The 21,691-nt window shown below is 36.0% G+C and overlaps 1 protein-coding gene and 1 long non-coding RNA gene across 3 annotated transcripts in view; one reads left to right on the plus strand and one right to left on the minus strand.

The window, feature by feature from the left end:
- The window catches only part of LOC116880910, a 140,998-nt gene that overhangs the window by 117,463 nt on the left and 1,844 nt on the right, over positions 1-21,691 (plus strand). For both annotated transcript variants that reach the window (XR_004385299.1, XR_004385298.1), the window contains exons 3-4: positions 18,632-18,761; positions 21,258-21,367. This is a non-coding gene — a long non-coding RNA (uncharacterized LOC116880910). The remainder of the gene's footprint in view (positions 1-18,631; positions 18,762-21,257; positions 21,368-21,691) is intronic.
- The window catches only part of SCN9A (sodium voltage-gated channel alpha subunit 9), a 166,526-nt gene that overhangs the window by 61,357 nt on the left and 83,478 nt on the right, over positions 1-21,691 (minus strand). Inside the window, exons 10-17 of the mRNA XM_032880361.1 lie at positions 20,372-20,578; positions 18,447-18,734; positions 15,921-16,292; positions 13,143-13,272; positions 11,797-12,035; positions 8,217-8,390; positions 7,005-7,361; positions 1,628-2,104 (exon numbers count right to left, since the gene is read on the minus strand). Of these exons, the coding sequence (XP_032736252.1) occupies positions 1,628-2,104; positions 7,005-7,361; positions 8,217-8,390; positions 11,797-12,035; positions 13,143-13,272; positions 15,921-16,292; positions 18,447-18,734; positions 20,372-20,578 (2,244 nt within the window). The remainder of the gene's footprint in view (positions 1-1,627; positions 2,105-7,004; positions 7,362-8,216; positions 8,391-11,796; positions 12,036-13,142; positions 13,273-15,920; positions 16,293-18,446; positions 18,735-20,371; positions 20,579-21,691) is intronic.

Below are 21,691 nucleotides of genomic sequence, written 5' to 3' on the forward strand. Positions count from 1 at the left end.
TCTTCACAAGCAGAAAAATGAGTAATAGAACTAGTTTTCCTCTCTACATGTGACTGGGCTCAGATCACTTCTTGAAAAGTGGTGTGTGGAATCTGATTTTCTACCTTCAAGCTGAAACAAGCAGTACTTCTTCTGTGTAAAGGTTTTAAAAATAAAAAATAAAAAAAATTAAACATGTCATTCCTTACTTTGTCATCTTGGAAAGAATTTCTTTGGCTACTTAGAAATACACAGTCTTAATTTATATAATCTCGTATTCACTCAGTAAGTATTGAGCACTTACTATGCATGCAGCACTGGTCATATGGCTAGGAGGCACACACACACACACACACACACACACACACACACACACACACATATGTATCTTTATTCCAAAATCCCCTGGAAATTCATGGAGGGCAGGTCTTAGTATGGGGATAAGCATATAGAAGGCATGTGATAAATGCCTCACAGATACTTCCAAATGTGACTGAAAGAAAGGAGTACTATTTTTAAGGGATATCCTGAAACTTTGAAGAAATACCATAAAAATGCTTTGTCTTAAAGCTCACGGTTATTCTATTCCATATTAATAAGAACACAGTTCAATTAATAAAAACAGTAAAAAACTGTTACTTTGAATACATAAACACCCAGATGTGGAGAAAGAAGATATAAAATTTTTGATAAAAGATTCCTGTTCTCAATGAGTTTAGAGCAACCTGTGATGCATACAATAATTTCTCCAAAAAGAGTAATAAAATACAAAGTTAAACAATAAATCCAGGAAAAGTCATAAAATCGGGCAGGATTAAAACTGAGGAAAGCTCTTATCTCTTTGCAGAGGAATTAAGAATGCAATAGCTACCACTTTTGAGCACTCCGAGTAGTGTTCTAAGCATTTTGCCCATGTTAATTCATGTAATCCTTATTACCCAACCCTGTAATGTAAGGCCTAATAATTTTATACATGAGGAATGTCTTAAAGGATGTATATAGGATTTTGACTGGGGAAGGAAATCCCAAGCAGAGTGATGCACAATGCGAGTGCTTGTGGTCCAGAAGGAAACCAGGCAAGCACGGGATGACTCAGCTGGTCAGCTGGATGGGGCCATGGTGTGAAGAGTTTATCTACAGTCTGTAATTCTGGAGACTTGGGGGACCAAACATACTTCAAAGGAGTGATGTGATCAGGATTGAACCTGGGTAAAATTAATCCAACTAGTGATCTGGAGCAGATGGAAAATGGAGGCAGAGACACCAGTTGAGACACTATTTGGTATGGTTTAGGCAAGAAGTAGTGAGTGCAAAGGCAAACAAAGGTAATGAGAAGGAGCAGTGGATTCAACAGACAGGAAACGGTATATGATTTTACAACTGATAACAAAAGGGGATGAGGGAAGGGAAGACTTAAACGAACCTAGTGCTTTCAAATCTAGCTAAGTATGATTGCATCAATTATTAAGAACCAGTAAGTAAAACCTCACCAGATGAATCTTCAGCAAGCTGCTGTGTAAACTCACAAACACAAGAAACTACCCAATAGTCTGCAACATTAGAAAGAACTTATCACAGCAAAAACTTAAAATTTCATTTCATTTCACACTAATTAATAATAGGAAACAATGTGTATGAAAAATCTTACCCCTTTGCTGTATTCACTCTCTGAATCACTGCTCAGTTCCTCGGTATTCATATTTTCCAAATCAGATTCCCCGGGTGCAATGGGCACTGTCACAGTCAGGCTGGGATTATGAATAAATGATTGACAATCACTTTCTTCCATCAAATATTTGTCCACGCTGCTTCCAAAACCACTGATCTGGTCTTTTTCTTTGTGATAATTGTGATCTCTGTTCATTTCAGCAAGTGTGCGGTTAGATATATAGTTTTCCTTCTTACTATTTTGATCTTCTGCTCTTCTTGTGTCTTTGGAAACCTTTGGTTTTTTGGAAAATGCTTTGAGAATAAATTCACGTAAGGTTTGTTTCACATAATTTATTCCCTTTGTAATTCTGGCCACTGCAATCTGGAGGTTGTTTGCATCAGTATCTTCTTCAATTGCTGTAAGATTGTCTGAGCTAAATGAGCTCAATAATAAAGCCAGAAATAGATTGAGGACCTACATCAGGATGCGAATGGGGTATGGAGAAATAGGGAGACAGGAAATAAAGAAGAAAATAAGCACATTTTTCTGAAATACAGACCAAAATCCAAACCAGTATTAAAGATCCCTGCACTTCTTCACACAGAGAGAACATGTGATAGGGTAGAGTAGAGGCTAGACTCCTCTACTGTCTTGTCCATCCGTATCCTGACTCCTGGGAACTCTGGGAAGCAGAGGTCAGACATACCCCAGGAAGGACTTTGCATGAGGATCAAAGAGAATGCTCTCTTCCCATTATCATTATGTCATTCTTAAGTTCATCTCTGGCCAAATTCCCTTTTATGGGAATAGAAAGTCTACCTAATGTTTACCTGTAATTAATATTTGTCACCTATGAAAAAAAGTAGAACAAGAAAATTGTGAGGAGTGTCTGTTGTGCTGAAGTAACCTATGACAAGCTCTGTGCTTGCTTTTCCTAGAAGAGATATGTCAGTTTTTTGCAACAAATGGAACATATAATACTTGCAAAGCTCCTGTAATAAAATATTCTGTCCAAGAATTGTGCCAGCTTGCAACTTAATGAGGCTTTTAAAACATACAAAGGGACCTGCCCACTGAACCCAATTCAAATGAGATAATGGCAATATGACTGATTGGCCTCATGTCAATCATTTGGCCCTGGAAGAGATAATAAAAGAGCACAGGACAACAAAAATCCTGTTTGTCTACAAAACTATTTCTGTTTTTCCTCCCTGAGGTAGGGGTCCAGGTGAACTCAACATTGTAAAAAAAAAACAAAAACAAAAACAAAAACAAAAACCTCACAGAGAGTTGAAGGTATTTAATTTTATTTAAGTTACATGTAAATATTATTTTAGATAGGAAACAAAAAGGTAATTGAAATACCCTTTCATGTAGGTCTCTTTGAGGGCAAAACTATCGACCTCATAAAAATAATCAAAATTAGGCCAAACTGAAGAGAAGGGACTCATGCCTGAATTTGGGTCCCACCTAAAACAAATCTGCAGAGATATAAGTAGAAGAACACAGGTTAAAAATGTCTATGTTAATATGTTTAAGAGAAGAGTCTGAGGGGGAGAAAGAAGAAGAAATCACAGAAAACAACTATGATAAATCCTGAAGGAGTTCTGAAAGAGTTTACTTTCATTTTGGTCTTTATGGCCAATGAGAAAATATATTTCATTATGAGATACATGTTTATTTGTGTGTATGTTTTAATAGGAATGTTGATGAGAAGCCAAGGGCTCATTCTATAGCTTTAGTCTCCCTAATCAATGCAAGTGTTAATAGCCTTCCTTTTTTTTCTTTTCAAATTTGTAATTAACTGTATTTTTTCCACATTTATTGAGATATAGTTGTTATATAACATTGTGTAAGGTTAAAATGTACAACATGTTGACTTGACATTTTTATACACTGCAAAATGACTACCACCAGAGTGTTAAGGAACACCTCCATCATTTCAAAGAATTATCATTTATTTGCAGTGAGAATATTTAAGATCTATTCTCTTAGCAACTTTCAAGTATATAATTCAGTATTATTAACTATAATCACCATGCTGTAAATTAGATCCCTAGAACTTATTTACCTTATAGCTGGAATTTTGAACTTTGACCACCATGTCCTATTTCCCCCACGTCCCAGGCCCTAGTAATCACCATTGTAGTGTCTGTTTCTATGAGTTTGGCTTTTATAAGATTTCACATGTTTCAATAATGTGCTCCTGTCTGTCATATCTTCATCATATCCTTCATGCAAGGATAATAACAACAACTTCCATTCCATCAAAAATCATAACAGGACTCTACTATTCTATCAAAACTACTCATATCACAATGAAAATGAAGTCCATTCTATATTACACATCCATTATCAGCTTAAGTATAGAAAGAAATATTAATAAAATGTATATCTGATTCAATATCATTCTGATTAATGTTCTTTCTTATTATTTTTAACTAATTTTAACTAATTGGTAGTAAAATGAACTAAGTAAAATGAATAAGTGATAATAAAAGAGAGATCTGCTTAGCATATAACTCTAATATGCAGAGGACTGTATCAGAAACATAATTTATCGTTTTTCTTTTTAGATTCTAATTCTATATCATTGGTAATTCCTTAACCAAGAGTTGGTTATCTATTTTGTGAATTACACTTCTCTTGTCTTTCATTATCACTAGTAAATAATGAATAAATACGATCATGCGTAGTTATTACCAGTTCCATATGGATTAAACATTCACTGAGATATCCCATCTATTTTTTTTTATAATTAGACCAATTGTCTTTTTTTTTTTTTAGTATTTTATTTATTTATTTGACAGAGATCACAAGTAGGCAGAGAGGCAGGCAGAGAGAGAGAGGCGGAAGCAGGCTCCCTGCTGAGCAGAGAGCCTGATGCGGGGCTCGATCCCAGGACCCCGGGATCATGACCCGAGCCGAAGGCAGAGGCTTTAACCCACTGAGCCACCCAGGCACCCCATCCCATCTATTTTTAACTATAAATTCATATTGCTTTTCAAAGTAAACCATTACTCTCACACCTGTGGTTCATGCTTAAATATTATTTTATATATTATTCAAAGACCCACTTCAAAATTCTTCTCTGAGTCACTGTTCAGAACTTCTCTCTTTTCTTCCAATGTATCAAGAGCATTTTTTTTCCCTCACTGCTAGCACCTACTTCTTTATCTGATAATTTCGTGTCAATAGATTGTAATTACCTTGAAGACAAGGACTAATTCATAGGTATATATTTTTAATCACCCTGCAATACCCACATATAGTTCCTTTCACAGCAAAAGTAATAAAAATATTGAATGAATAATTTGAGAGTGCGCAAGGAATCCCCCTCACTTCATCCATGCCTGAGTGAATACTAAAGATTTAAATCATTTGTGACTAATGGCTTTGGTATGGTAAGTTTTGATATCAAAATATCAAATAAATCTTATAAAGGCTACATTTCAATATTTTAATGTCAAAATTTTGTAAGAAGAAGTATACAAACAAATCACACTATAGGAGCTTATGAATACAAATGTTAAATTCAGAAGAAGAATCAGATGGAGCATACGCATTTTATTTCATGTTGAAAGGGATTTATAAGCCTGTATAAAACTAGTACATTTATTTTTTTAAACATTTTATTTATTTATTTGACAGACAGAGATCACAAGTAGGCAGAGAGGCAGGCAGAGAGAGAGAGGAAGGGAAGCAGGCTCCCTGCTGAGCAGAGAGCCTGATGTGGGGCTTGATCCCAGGACCCTGAGACCATGACCTGAGCCGAATGCAGAGGCTTAACCCACTGAGCCACCCAGGTGCCCAACTAGTACATTTATTACTACAACTAGAGGATGATCAATAATTACAGAATTCTAACTCATGGTGTCTATATGTTGTGCAGTAATGGTCTAGAACTTGGATTGCATAATTTACTCTGTATATGTCTAGCTATTTAATGGCACGAAACAGTACCATCTCATATGTGATTTAAAGAATGTAGGTTTCTGTCCTAGATTCTGAATTACTTTTGACATGGGGGCTTCAAGGACAAGAAAAAATTAGCAACTATTTTCAAGCCAGTGGAATGTCAAAGTATTAACCATATAGTTGTTACTATACCCTACCTCCTGGAATCCCTAATGAGGAGTCTGATGCCAGGTGACAAACTAAACCAAATCAACATGGCAGCTTTGAAAACCGAAGCGAGTGAGTCATGGAAGAGCATCGATCCCAATTTTCTCATTTGTAAGCTTGAAAGTTTTTACCAATGGGCAGGTAAAACAAGAAGAAACAGAGAAGGAGTATAAGCCAAGCAAACACAAGTGAAGAAGATCATTTGTGAAAGAAAAGCTTTAGAGCAGTGGTGGGCAAATCTTTTTTGGTGAAGGATGAGATAAAAAATATTTTGACCTTTGTGGGACATAGAATATCTATGCAACTACTCAACTCTTCCATAGCAGAATAAAACAGACATAGAAAATTATGTAAATGAATTAGCATGTCCGTGTTCTCACAAAATTTTGCTTACAGAGCCTGAAATTTATATTTCATATAATTTCCATATGTCATGAAATATTATTTTTCCTTTTGTTTTTTTAACCATTGGAAAAAAAAAAAACAAAAACAAAAATAAAAACAAGCATTCCAAGCTTGCAAGGCCATACAAAAACAGGCAGTATGATAGATTTGGCCCATGAGCCATAATTTCCTGATCCTTGGTAATGGTTGCTAGTTTTATTATATATGACTATAGAGCAATGGGACCAGTCCTTTCAGTTGCTTTGTTCCATTATAATTTCATTTTTGTTATTGTTAATTTAATCATATTCTATTTACTAGTATAACTCGATATTCGAATGGACTTTTAAGAGACAGGAAAACCACAGATTTAATTCATATGACATTGTTATCAAAATGAGAGAATAAAGTAGAAAACTTTCCATTAAAATAAATGTTGTGAAGGGGCACCTGAGTGGCTCTGTTAGTTGTCTGACTCTTCGTTTTGCTTCAGGTCATGATCTCATGGGTTGAGAGATGGAGCCCTTTATCAGACTCTGTGCTCAGCAGAGTCTGCTTGAAGATTCTCTCGCTCTGCCCTTCCCTCTACACATGCACACTCCCCCTCTCAAATAAATAAATAAATCTTTGAAAAAATAAAATAAAATAAAATAAGTAAAATAATATAATCATTGTGAAAAATATAAATAAAGGTTATCTGTCAGGGAAATTGAAATAATACTTTCCCATATTAAAATGACCAATATTCTATTACCATTAATAGTTTTATGTGTAATTAACCCTAAAATTATAAAATAACTGGTCTAATCATCATATAACAACTTTCTCTGTGGAATTTTGTATGTGTGAACCTCTGATTACGTACCACTAGGTTTCCAATGACCATGACCATCATGTACACAATAAGACACATGGCTTGACCAGCGACCTCCATACAGTCCCACATGGTTTCTATCCACTCTCCACACAGCACGCGGAACACAATCAGGAAGGAGTGGAAGAAGTCATTCATGTGCCAGCGTGGGAGTGTACAGTCTTCATTGATCTTGCAGACACATTCTTTGTAGTTCTTACCAAAGAGCTGCATGCCGACCACGGCAAAAATGAAGACGATGATGGCCAACACCAAGGTGAGGTTACCCAGAGCCCCCACTGAGTTGCCGATGATCTTTATCAGCATATTCAGTGTTGGCCAAGACTTTGCCAGTTTGAAAACTCGAAGCTGAAAGGAAACACAAAGGTTAATGTTAATTATTATGAAAAATGTTCAATGTTTCTAATGTTGAGTTTTGTTCCAAATTTTAAATTCTAAATTATCATTATTACCTAGCTAAAATTGATCATTTCTACTTTTTCCCTGTCAGTTATTTTCAATATTCCTCTTATTTTGTTATACTTGCCACAATATAGTTACCACACATATTTTTGAAGGAAGTTCAGGATTACTATAATGGTTTATGGTTTCAAATATTATTCGCTTAGAATTGATAATTTGTCCTCAGTTCTATTTTCTGGCACTTTAAATTTTTTTAAATTCGAATATATTCTGATAGTTTTATCTATTTTTTCATGCTGACATAGGCTAGAGCCCAATATGTTAGAGAAAGATGCTCTAAGTCTTTACATTTTTATATTTTTTACAGCAGACAACCACCATTTTGGGGACAATAATTTGATCTTTAGTTATCAAACCTACCAAGTAATGAACATATTATAGAAATTGAAATTCTGTAAACCATAAGCTTCTTACTGTGAAATAAATTATGGCTGACTGACAAAGAAATATTTTCTTTTATCCACTTACATCATACTAGTATATACAACTGAGTATGTCTTTGAGACCCTAAAATTAATTCAATTACGACTGACCATTTCTTCAAGATGTTAAGATAAAAAAAGTCATGTGATTTTTGAACTCTTTAAGAACTTTTGTGATGGAATGAAATTGATTATACTAGATACTAACCCTTAATCTTGTCTTTTGACTCAGACCTCCAAAAGACTTAAATAGTAACACAAAGCCTTAGAAACACCCCTTTATGTATGGAACATAGTGGTAAGGTTGGTCTATATTTACCAGTCTAAATGATCGCAGAACTGACAGTCCTTCCACATCTGCTAGGAAAAGCTCCACTAAACTTAAGGTCACAATAAGACTGTCAAAAATGTTCCATCCTATTTGGAAATACTCATATGGATCCATGGCAATTAGTTTTAAAACCATTTCAGCTGCAAAGATCCCAGTGAAGACCTAAAGGAGAAATACAATGGTTTTTTTCTGGTATTACTAGAAGTATAGAATCAAAGTAGTGATGATTATGACTATTTGTTTGGCATCACTGTGCTTCAGGCAATGCAGCAGATCCTCTGTAAATGTATGTTATTATCTCATTTAATCCCATTAACCTGGTGACACTATTTCTATAGCTATAATATAAGCACTACAGGTTTAAAAAGCTCTAACTTTCCTGTCCACTCTCTTCATCTATAGGCAGCATTTTAGAAGAGCATATTAAAATTCCATATAAATAGGGGCACCTGGGTAGCCGAATTTGTTAAGTGTACAACTCTTGGTTTTGGCTTAGGTGGTCATCTCATGGTTGTGAGATTAAGCTTCAAGTCCAGATCTGTGCTCAGTGTGGAGTCTGCTTGAGATTCTCCTTCTCCCTTTGCCCCTCTCACTCATGTTCTCTCTCTCTCTCTCAAATAAATAAATCTTTTTAAAAAAAGTCACATAAATAGAACCATGACAATTAACACAGTCACTTTTTGCAAAAAAAAAAAGAAAAAGAAAAAAATGTGGGTCAATAAGTTATTCTGGAAGAAAATGAAAAGGAAATATAGATTGATACTGAAATTTTGAGCCAATCTTTTTGTCTGGTCTGACTACTCCTAGGGTAATAGAGAATATGTTGACTCACTCTTTAAAGATTTATCAGTAGAAGAGGAGAAAGTATTTAATTGAAATGGTGGGAGCTAAAGCAAGACTTCCAAAGCTTTGACACAAAAGTGCATCACAAAACATCATTAATTCATGACATTGTTATTAAAGGATTGACTTAAAAAGACAACAGTGAAGGACTTGTTTATGAATCATTCAGGTCTGATTTATCTCAGAGAAGCTGACCAAAGAAGGCTCAAAGGGAAATAGTGAAGTCTGTAAGTGCTGAGTCAATTTAAAAATAATGCAGCATCAAGCAGGGAGTACCCACACTTAGGGTTGTGGCAAGAGATAAGAAACATGATAAATTCTTTTGAGCTTCACAGTGATGCAGTCAGCTCAGCAAGAAGGTACTGATCTTCATGATCTGTTCTTCCACCGACAATTAGAAACTAGATGGTCCTGTCTTTTTTTTTTATTTTAATTTTTTAGTACCATTATAGTATAATATTGCTTTCTAGAGTAGAATTCAGATTCGTCAGTTACATACAACACCAGTGCTCATCACAAGTGCCTCTTTAATACCCATCCCCCATCTAGTCCTGTCTTTTTCAAAGAGAAACAGAAGGGAAGAAGAATGCTACCTCAGAGAGCACGTGCAGTACATACATCTTAACCGAAAATACGTGGGAGATAAGACTGACTCAGAAACAAACTCTTTGACTTCGAAGATCAATTGTTTTGAGTTCGAGGCAAAACTAAAATTATCTTATACAGACATTCTCAAAGATATCCAGAGTTATTCACAATTTATGAAGGGTCAGAAACTAGGACCCTTTGGCCATGAAATAGAACTTCAGCCTGTTTCACACAGATTCTCAGAAACTAACACTTGCCATTTGCCCTAAGGCATTAATTAGGCCATGTGATCAGCACTGCATATTTAAGAGATCACTCTGGCACCCATTTTCCTAATAGGATCCTCTGTCTTCTTATGGCCTACAGATCCCTTCCTGAGTGTCCTTGTGTCTTCTGTGTCCATTCTCCCTGTTTTGGTATCTTGGTGTCCTTATTCTTTTTTTTTTTTTTTTTTTTTTTTGACAGACAGATCACAAGTAGGCAGAGAGAGAGGAGGAGGAGGCAGGCTCTCTGCTGAGCAGAGAGCCTGATGCGGGACTCGATCCCAGGACCCTGAGATCATGACCTGAGCCAAAGGCAGAGGCTTTAACCACTGAGCCACCCAGGCGCCCTTGGTGTCCTTATTCTTAAAGGCTTGTTTTGTTTTGTTTTGTTTTTTAATTTATTTGACAGATTGAGAGAGAGCACAGGTAGGCATAGTGGCAAACATAGGGAGAGGAAGTAGCAGGCTCTCCACTGAGCAGGGAGCCTGATGTGGGGCTTGACCCCAGGACCCTGGGATCATGACCTGAGCTGAAGGCAGATGCTTAACCGACTGAGCCACCCAGGCACCCCTTGGTATCCTTATTCTTAAGGCTTCTTTCTGCGTCTTCTTCAATTTCTTTCTTGAGTGTTCTGTAGTTCCTCAAGTACAGATCCTTTACTTCTTTGGTTAGGTTTATTCCCAGGTATCTTACACTTCTTGGTGCTATAGTAAGTGGAATTGATTCTCTGATTGCCCTTTCTGTATTTTCATTGTTAGTGTATAAGAAAACAACTGATTTCTGTATATTGATTTTGTATCCTGCCACATTACTGAATTGCTATATGAGTTCTAGTAGTTTGGGGGTGGAGTCTTTTGGGTTTTCCATATAAAGTATCACATCATCCGTGAAGAGTGAGTGTTTGACCTCTTCATTGCCAATTTGAATACATTTTATTTCTCTTTGTTGTCTGATTGCTGTTGCTAGGACTTCTAATACTATGTTAAACAAGAGTGGTGAGAATGGGCATCCTTGTCATGTTCCTGATCTCAAAGGGAAGGCTGCCAGCTTTTCCCCATTGAGGATGATATTCACTGTGGGTTTTTCATAGATAGCTTTTATGAAGCTGAGGAATGTTCCCTCTATCCCTATACTTTGAAGCGTTTCTGCTAAATGATTTAGAGCAGGATGATGATAATAATAACAGTAAAAATAAGTTTTTAATTTAATGCCTTATGACATGCCAGACTAATAAGTAGAAAATATTTAATCCTCTCAATGATATGATAAATGAATTGTTATATTTATATTACAAATAATGCATTATTTTTCTTATATTACAAATGAGGTATTATGATTACTTTATACATAAGAAAATTAAAGATTATTGAGATTAACACATTTGCCAAAGGTCACATAACCAATAAGAGGCAGAATCAGAATTCAAATCCAGGACTTCAGGACTCTAAAGGCCAGACACTTCATTTGTATGTCAAAACAAACCATCCATAATTTTTCTGAAAATACGTGGAGAATGTACTCATAAGGCAGCAGCCATGTAATTATAAAATGGGTAAGAAAGTATCAAATTTGCAGAGTGTTGCTTCAAAGAGACATGCCAGCTGAAAAAAACAAAACAAAACAAAACAACATACTACCAACTCCCAAGATGGTGGCCCTGTTGGAAATAGTATTGTTATAGACCTCTATATTTCTGCAAAGTTATTTTAAAATAACATCACTAGAAACTTGACTCTGTACAATGATTCATATTGTAAATTCTGGATATGGACAATTATATAGCTACATATCTATCTGACTGAAAAAAAAGAACTGACAATCATGACAACCAAAGAGAAGAACTATGGGTACATAACATGCATTGAGAAACTCACCAAATTTCCCACAGCAAGTACATTTTTGAATTCTTCGGTCATTGGGTGATGTTCCATAGCCATAAACATTGTGTTTAAAACTATGCAAATGGTAATAGCAAGATCTACAAAAGGATCCATTACAATAAAATAAACAAGCTTTTTGAATTTTATCCAATATGGAGAACAATTCCAGATCAAGAATGTGTGTGCAAATCTGTACCACCAGGGTGGACATTTTTGTCTGGACTCTTCAAGTTCTAGGGGAAAAAAACAACAGAGAACATGAAGCCAATCATTTATTTATTTTATTCCTAATTACATACAGTACAAATCAGCAGTATACGTGAACACTGAAACAAGTTTTCTGTTTAGATTTTGCAAATTTGACAGTACTTCTTCTACATAAGTATGGCATATTACATAAAAATCTTATATCACAATGTTCATTTACTAGAGCAAGCATAAGTTAGGGGGAAGGCAGTGAAATTAATGACTCAAAGCAGATATGGGCAACTCCCAGAGAAACATTCACTTAACATGTGATGGGAAACAGGAGAACCTACGTTTTTCTTCATGGAGAAATATATATTTTCCACCAATATATATCCTTTCACAGTGAAAGCAATCTCAGAACCAAGAGACTAGAAATAGTTTATGGAGTGACTCATTCAATAGATATGTCATACCATGAGCCCTTTTATCTCTCACCATTAAGTTTAGGAGGTGTGTGGAAGCTTTGTCTGAGGCCATCATGGTATATGTGGGTATGAGCTGGCTACCAATGGATAAGGTGGGACCTGGGGCATATTGTAGGGGAGAGTGGGAGCCAGTACATTTTAAGAGTTGCCACCCTTAACTCTCTTCTCAATGTATCTCAGGGTCTAACCACTATTATTCCCATTATGTTCTCTAAATTGCTTTCTCTAGCACTTTTTCATCATATTCTGAACAGATGTTACATCACATATTACCATTTTATAATTTTACTTAACGTGCTCAGGGGAAGCAATTTATAGACATCTGGAAGTATGTATTATTTTTTGCATATTAGAGAGAGATAAATTCAGAGACTATTTTAAGTTTCTAAGACTATATAGTGAGAACCACCCAGCCTCGGGTTAACCTTGATTTCATTAATTACCATTAAGCTATTTATCTTTGAAAGGTCCTATCACCTAATGGTCTCTAATCACAAAACACTTTATGAATTTTTTTGAGCACATAAAGGCCATTCCATTAGTATCCATTGGTTATCTTTACTATTGTAAAGTTCCTAAGAACTTCATATAACAATTTAAGGCTGACCAGGATTTATCTAAATTCTGTTTAAAAATCTGTATGGGTAAGAGGATATTATTACATACCTTCTACAGTGTTTGTTAATATGCTTACTCTACTCATTGCTCTTTGTCTCAGATTGGGATCATTCAACATATCTTCAGAAAGAATATAAGAACTAGAACGTCTTTTCTTGTGTATTTGATTGGTTGTACCCTGAAAGAAAAAAGATGATGAATTAAAGTTTTAAGAATAGAACTCTAATAAATTATAGGCATAGAATAAAATCTTGCTTAGGTAGCTGTGGTGATTAAATTAAGGTAGAGACTAGGTTGCTGGGTTGGAATCATAGCTCTACTACTTACTGAGCATGTTATCATTGGAGAGTTATTTAACTCCTGTCTCGGTTCCATCACTGGTAAAATGGGGATAATCATACTACTTGTCTCATATTCTTGCTTTGAGGATTAAAAGAATTAATGCTTGGGAAAATAAAAAATAAAACAAGTCGCTTTTATTATTACAATCACTTTCATTATCTATCTTTCTGGGTCTTGGATTTATTTAGATCATTTTACCATGTAAGAATCTTACATGAAAACAGCTAGACTTGTGTTGCAATGATGTGTGTTCAAGGGGCAGAACCTCGGTATTCTCTGATAAATTTCTGTAATTATTCTTTGCTGAGGTAACAGTATTAATGGAGGCGATGCTAAGGGTTGCCTCATGAATTGCTCTGAGTGTATGATGATAAACGACTTCGTTTGAAAAGGACAATGGAGACTGATGGGAACTGTAGCAAAATGGAGAATGTAAGCTCCACCTAAAAGAGGTGACCACTATTCCACTCTAAAGGATTGTTGGCATGCAGGACTATGAGCTCAGTCTTACCATGTACACTCATTTTATGTGAAAATGTCTTGTTTTTAAATCTTGGCAACTATTTAAAAGTTAAAACACTACACTGGTTCAGTGCAGGCCAATAATACACATACACACACACCACTCACACACATATACACACAAACAAGTATACAACTCTGTATGTATCACATACATGTCTGCTTAGGTGTGGTCTGTGTGCTCTGTGTGTATGTATAAACATACACACACACCACCCTACAACCATATAAATATAGTTCTATAGTTTTAAAGTTGTATAGTTGTTTAGATACAGTTATATATGTGTGTATCTCAAAACATGGACACATGGGCATAAATATATGCACGTGTGTCTGTCTGTATGTATATATGCACAGACATACATGCACACCTATCCGTAGGTGGCTATTAGATCCAATGTCTAATTTACTGACTTTCCAGAAAAGGCAATTTTTCTCCAAGTCAAACAGGAATAACAAATTCTTTTTCATGTTCACGTGTGTTAGTTGTCAAGGTCATATTATTTGTCATGCAATTTTTTCATCTAAACTGTACATTTTGCCACACTATTATGTTTATTGCATTTCTGTTGAATCCTAGAGTATCTACTAACTCCTCTAGTTTTGTAGTTTGTTTCAGGATTTATGGTAATACTGATTTTTCCTATGGTAAGAGTAAAGTCTTAAATGAAAATATTTTATTAAAAGATATGAAATAATACCCAAATTTGATATAAATTATGTATTTCACAGGGAATATATCATTGAAAAGAAAAACACAGCAAAGATCTGATTCCGTAGAAATTTAACATGCTCACTTGATAACGAAAAATATCTTGGCAGAAAGGTCCAAGCTGTATCATGCAAGCACAGAGGTCACATGGTACCTAAAAGCACATGCATTCATTCTAAGTGAAATGTTTGTGGCCATGACTTTGATGGAACTTTATCCTCACTAAAAATGCCATATTGTCTGAAAATATGAATGTATGAATAAATAGCGTGAGTTCAAAGGTTGTTAGGTTAGTCAAAACCCCTGCTGATGTTTAGTCATGCAATATAACACGGTGAGTGATCTAAAGAGGTAACCTAGGAACTCCAGAAACCGGAAAGAGCTCTTTCAAGCCTAATTGGACTTTTTTTCCTAACCACTCAATTACTCCTAAACTCTTGAAATTGTTGCTTTGGACCAGTTGTTTTGTTTTTGCTAATATGTGTATATGTTTGTATTAATGTATGTAGTTTGGATATTATATTCTTATTTATAGACCAGACAAAAGAGGGTTTGGTTTTTTTTTTAATGAAAACAGTAATTTTCATTTATGTGTGGGGGAAAAAGCATAACTATTTTAAATTATTTCCAAGTTAAGAAGACTACCACACACTAGAGAAAGAGCAAAAGTGTGGTGGGTTAAGAGCACAAGCTGCTCTAGTTCTTCTGGCCTTGGTTTCTCCCTTTGTAAAACAAGGATAATAATATATCACCTTGTAGGGCCACTGTAAATACTATATACAGGCTTGCTGTTATTATTATTTTTAAAACTCAAGATTCCTTGCACAAGGAATAAACAGTATCTTGAAAAAGATAGCAGGAGATGGCAATTAATCCAAACTTCCTTACAGGAAGGAGACCTATTATCAACCAATCAGATCAGCATTAGCCATGCATTTCCTGTGCTGATATATATGTATATATCTTCTATACATCGTTTTCTAAAGGGATGGCTTATAATAGTCAAATAGAATTTCAACAGATGATAAATTCCTTTTTGTTCAAAAATGGAGTTTTAAATATCTTTGCATTAGACATCTACAGCATATGGGATGAGGATTACATGAATAAGTTACAAAGGTGGATTTCTACAGTAGAAGTGTTGCAAAATGCAGAGCCATTCACAGGACCAGAGAAGACCCCTCTAGCAGAGACTGATTGATGCAAGAATAAGGGCCGAGCCATGCCTGAGCTATTTAAAACGTCCTTACGCTGTCATCAGAAGTTGCCTTATCTATTATCACCTCTGGCAGAAGCTGTCCATTGGGGAGCATGAGGGCTGAGTGTCCATCCACCAGGGAGACCACACCGTTGCAGTCCACGGCACTGTGCATCTTCCCCTTCACTGACGGCACTGGGGGGGACCTACTGGCTTGGCTGATGTTGCTGCCGCGCCGCTCCCGAGCTCTGTGGGGCACAAACAGCGAGCCTCGCCTGCTCTCGCTGTCTCCGAAAATGCTGTGCTCATCATCAGCAAATTCAGTCTCGGATCCCATATCTTTCCCTCGACCTTTGAAACTGAAAAGGCTTGTTCGGCTGCTGCGCCTTCCAGAAAACAAGGAGCCTCGAATGCTGAGCGGCGACTGCAGAAAAGAGAAAAGGGGATGTTTATGTGCTGAAGGTCCTAAGAAGGGCCGCCGCCGTCACTACTGGGCTCAGGCCTGGTGGCCCTGTACGGGTTTAAAAGGAACATATTTAAAAATGAAGGAATTCGGCAGCAAGACAAATTTTTCCAAATCAGGGATGAAAAGATGGAATGAATCCATCCTTTCAGGATCAGGTAAATTATTTATTGCCACACAGGTGTCTCCTACCCTGGTCTATAGTGACCTCTCCATTGTTTCTATCCCATTGAACTTGCTATGAAGAATATATTACTTATAAAAAGCATTTGGCATTTTTTAAAAGATTTTTTCATTTATTTGAGAGAACGAGTGAGAGAGAGAGACAGAGAGAGCACAAAAGGGGAGAGGGTCAGAGGGAGAAGCAGACTCCCCGCTGAGCAGGGAGCCCGATGTGAGACTCGGTCGTTGCACCCTGAGATCATGACCTGAGCTGAAGGCAGACGCCCAACCGAAAGAGACACCCAGGCATCCCAGCATTTGGTATTAATACCTGTTGTTTAGCTTTTCACATGTCAGTACCTAAGTTCTATAAGTAATTGAAACTCTCTCGAGGCCAATGACCACGCTGTATGCTTCCTTGTCTTCCACTGCCTGCATCTCCACTGTACACTGGAAGCTCAGTCAAGGTATGTTGAGAAAGACTGTTTAGTGTCAGTGAGTTTACAAAGTCATAAAACCCTAGAACTTGAGGGAGAGAGTGCCCGCCACCAAAGAGGGGGAAAGTTGTATTTGTTTGATTCATGGCCGGGATAAACTGTGTCCATAAACCAAACTGGATCTCTGGAAGTGCCTAATTCAATACACGTTAGTGCTTCTTATGTAAACAACAAAGTGGCAGGTACTCTGAATAACAGAAAGTGAGTGTAACAAAGTCTCTGCCTTAAAACTGGCCTGGATTGCTCTTGTCCTATTTCCTTTTATTGATATCACATGTATTCAAGTTCAGCCTCCCCAGCTAAATTATGAAATCTTTGAAGGCAGGGACTTTATCTTTTAGTGTCTAGCTGACAGCGTCTTACACACTTAAGTAGTAGAAATTTTAAATGTAGACATCAATGAGGATAGTAATTCTGAGTGGGGCACCAAAGAGCAGACTGGAGAAGTGGAGAGGGCAGAGGCAAATGTGTGGGATGAGGGGCATCTGAGCTAAGAATGAAGAATGGATGCTACTACAGTAGGAGGAAAACAAAGAAGAAAATCAGCCCACTTAGAGAACACCCCATGTGCTAAGTAATAAAGGTACAGGGCATGTAGGTAAGAGTGAACAATCATGGTGGTCTGAGGATACGTGAAGGTAGAGAAAGGGGGGAAATAAGGTGGAAGCCAGTCCACAACATGGAGAAGATGTGGGTCTTGTTTTGTAGAGAGTGGTTATTCAACACAGTTGGGTTTGGGGGGTTTTCTCTTGCTTCTTAAAGTTGAGTCAAGGAACAGTTTTGTTTTAGAAAAATGATTTGGGAAGGTTGTGTGATAGACAGTGGGAAATGTTTAGGAGAATAAAAGAAGCAACTATTCTTCTTGGAGGTTCGTAGGCAGGGAAACCTGAGATATGGAGGTCTCCATGGAAAGAGAGGAAAAAAGGGAAGAGATGTTTTACATAAGCACAAATAAAGACTGTGCAACTAGATGTCAGTAGCTGAAGTAGTTGGGGGGTGGAAGCCATCAAGGTGTCTCCAGACTTTTCCAGCGTGGGTGACTTCACCACTCTAAGTAGTGGTGGTGAAGAAAAGTAGAGAAACTAATCTAAGATTAGTTTTTAACCAATGAGGCATTATGAAATACAGACTAGATAAAAATGTAAAATATATAGTGTAAATAATTTTTTCATTTCCACAACAGTTCTCATGAATACGGTTTCGAAAATTTGATTATCAGAGAAGATCATATGACAATGCTGAAACTATAAGCTCCTTCAAAAATGGTCAGAATTCAATGGAAGACTACGGACATCTACATTCTTTCCATAAATGTCCAACGATCAATACTTTTTTACCTAAAAACATACCGATGCAATCATTCACTCTCCTTTCCCGAGATCCTGTACTTCAAAATAAAACATTTTGCTCTGCAACCCTACCCCTGGCGAAATGCATTTAATAGGTGCAAGTGTACCTGATTAGGGGTAGTCAGTCTCTTTTCATGTCCTCGTCTATGACCTTCAACACCAAGATGGAAACTTTGTCTCCTGATACTCTCCTCTGATTCCGATTTGGACAACTTCTCATTGTCTCCCTTTTCTTCCCCACTGGAAAGCTTCTTTTGATTCCTTTTCTTTCTTCTGTTTCTTCTTTCTTTAGCACTTTTAGAGCTCAGTTTGGATGTTTCGGAGGAACTCTCAGAGAAGCCCATCATTCTGCTTCTCCCAATACTTGTGTACTCAGCTGCTGCAATTGCAATTGCCTGTTGGACCAAGAGGCCACACGTACAGTAAGTCATTTCCAAAGTCTACGGAATGATGCGGCACCTCTCTGCCATGAATGTTATTATACTATGCATATAATCATGTTCCTTGTATAGGAAGTGATGCCATTTTCTTAGCACTATGACCAGATCGCTTACTGAACATCTATTTATTGCTTCTCTTGCATAGTAATAAAGTCCCATTTTCCTTTGGAATGAAGCTATTACACACTATTGCTATATTTATAGTAAAACAATTTAAAGTAGTATATATGCCCTGAAACAAATAATACATTATATGTTAATAAAAGAAATTTAAAAAATAAGATAAAATATTATATATGAAGGTTTTACTAGGTAATTTTGGAACATAGAACTCACATAAGCCACACAATAAGAAAATGCGTACATCTTGTTTGGGTAGTTAACTCAATATTATCAATAGAGTCAGGCACTCAGTTTAATAAAGATTGAATTGTTTGAAAATGAAAATGAATGATTACAAAATTCAAGTCAAGAAAATGAAAGACTTCTAAGGGTTTCCTAGAAAATTCCTGGGATTATCTAGTGTTAACCCTTTATTAAAAAGATTGAGTTTTTATTATTAAAACAATCTTTGTAAAAATTTGGATAATAAGGACATTGTGAATAAAAAATAAAAATCACTCATAGCCTTGCATCCTGGAAATGGTGTTACTATTTCTTCCAACCTTTATATATAATATTTAAATTGTATCCTTATTATACTCAAGTTTGTATCCTACTACCTAATACATTATTATATTAATACTTTTCACTGTTATAATATTCTTAAAACACAATTTTAGGGCTGAATAATACTCTGAGACACAAAAATATCATAATTCTATTAACCATTTTTTAATTTTTAAAAATTTAAATGTTTTCTGATTTTTAATATTATCAAATAGTGCACTGAACATCTTTCTGCATTACACATTCCTACCTTCCCCCTAATAAGTTAGATACTTCGAAGATATTTAACTAGGTTGAACTATCAAATAAATTTTAAACTCTTGCAGAATATTTAAATTTGTGTTCTCTTAGTATAAACCTTTGCAAACTTTTCCACTGAAGGGCTCCTCTGGAGAGGGGAATAAGGAAGGATCCTCAAGAATTTGTGCCTTAGCCTAAAGTGGCCACAACCATAAGTATAGAGTTCTTTAACATCTCGTGTTTTTTATCTTAAAAGTTCCTGCCACGTTAACAAAAATCTATGCACATTTTGGTTTCTACCCATAGAGTATCTGTTAACATAAACATTTAAATAATTTTCCCTGAACTTTTGTATGCAATTGTTACTCTGGTGAAACACACCATATCTGTTTTGGGACTTGGCATGATGCTATACATACTGAGGCATCATGGAAAACAGCTTTAGGAGGAATGGCCTAGAACATTCTCTGTGCTGGAGTGAGCTGATAAGGGGGAAAGGTACAATGGGCACATGCCAATTCTAACTCAATCCAGAACTGGTTTCTTTGACCACCGCAGAATGAAAATCCTGTTTATATTTAAAAATCCAGTGAGGAAATCTCCCTAGGGAAGACCACAGAGCCTCTGCTATTCCCCCTTTGGACTTGGACTTCTAGAAAGAATTTTAAGCCAAAAAATAATACCTCAGCTTCTTCTTGCTCTTTTTTAAGACGATCTAACATCTGTTGAAATTCTAACTCCTTTTGCTTGGCTTCTTCGATGTTTGCCTGGTTCTGTTCTTCATAGGCCATGGCAACCACAGCAAGAATCAAGTTTATTAGATAAAAGGAGCCCAGAAAAATCACCACAACAAAGAAGATCATGTAGGTTTTCCCAGCAGCACGCAGTGTCTAGGGAAAAATGGAAATCATTATTTTAGGAACACAAAGATCTTTGGTAAATTATTTCAACTTGAATGGCCTATTAGGCATGGAGAAGGTGGGACAGTTTGGTATAATCTCATGTTATAAAAAATATGGAGGAATAGAATTATATCTCTAAGGAAAACAATCAGTATTACAATGCACACTTTTTTAGTACAAAGGATGTAGCAACCTATTAAACTTATATTAAAATTAGGTATGATTCTTTACTATTTTTAAGACTAATAATCTTAACTTTTTTGTTTATCCACAGTCTGAAAATTACTCAAAAACTAACTGCTCTGCTCATTATCAAATTAGAGGACTAAATGATATCTATGTTCTCTTTACTGATCAAATTCTATCTCTACCAGGAAATATTAATGATGATGTATTATGTTCACACAAAGTAGACAGCTTTACTGAATGATCTTATCTGTTCATCTACTCTTATATTTACTTTTCATGAACATATATTAAAGATTTTTGAATGCAGTATATGGCCAAAAAAAATTCAAATGTTATAAAAAGCTGTTACATGAAAAATATCTCCTATCTCTGATGCCTCTTCATTTCCCTTTTCTATCAGTTATTGTTGTTACGCAAGTTTTTAGTAGTGGGACTGTTAAGTTAATGGGTATATTCATTTTCATTTTCATTTTCATAGGAACTCCATGTTGCACTCTGCAGTGGTTCCCAGCAATGTGTGAGAAAGTCTGCCTCCCCACATCTCAGCCAGACAGCGTCTCTCTTTTTGATCTCCAACCATTCTAAGCGGTAAGAAATTAGAGGTCACTCTAGCTTTAATTGGCCCGTCTTTCATTTTGAGAAAAACTGAGCATCTTTTTATATACTCAAAGTTGTCTGTATTCCTTTTTTCCTCTGAAGTATATTCTTATAGAATTTCTATATTCATTTATAATATTATCAGAAATGAAGTAAACAAAGAACAGCCCAAAAGAAGAACCTGGCAATTCTGAGAAAAGTGATTCATTTTCATTTATAATAGAGAATAACCATTTTCACCTCCTTCCTCTTGGGATTGGGTTCTAAGAATATGTAAGTGAAAAAATGCAGCCCATAGGCCTAAAAGGATCACAT

The sequence above is a fragment of the Lontra canadensis genome, unplaced genomic scaffold (genome assembly GCF_010015895.1).
Source record: "Lontra canadensis isolate GAN:19392208 unplaced genomic scaffold, GSC_riverotter_1.0 scaffold69, whole genome shotgun sequence".
NCBI lineage: Eukaryota > Metazoa > Chordata > Mammalia > Carnivora > Mustelidae > Lontra > Lontra canadensis.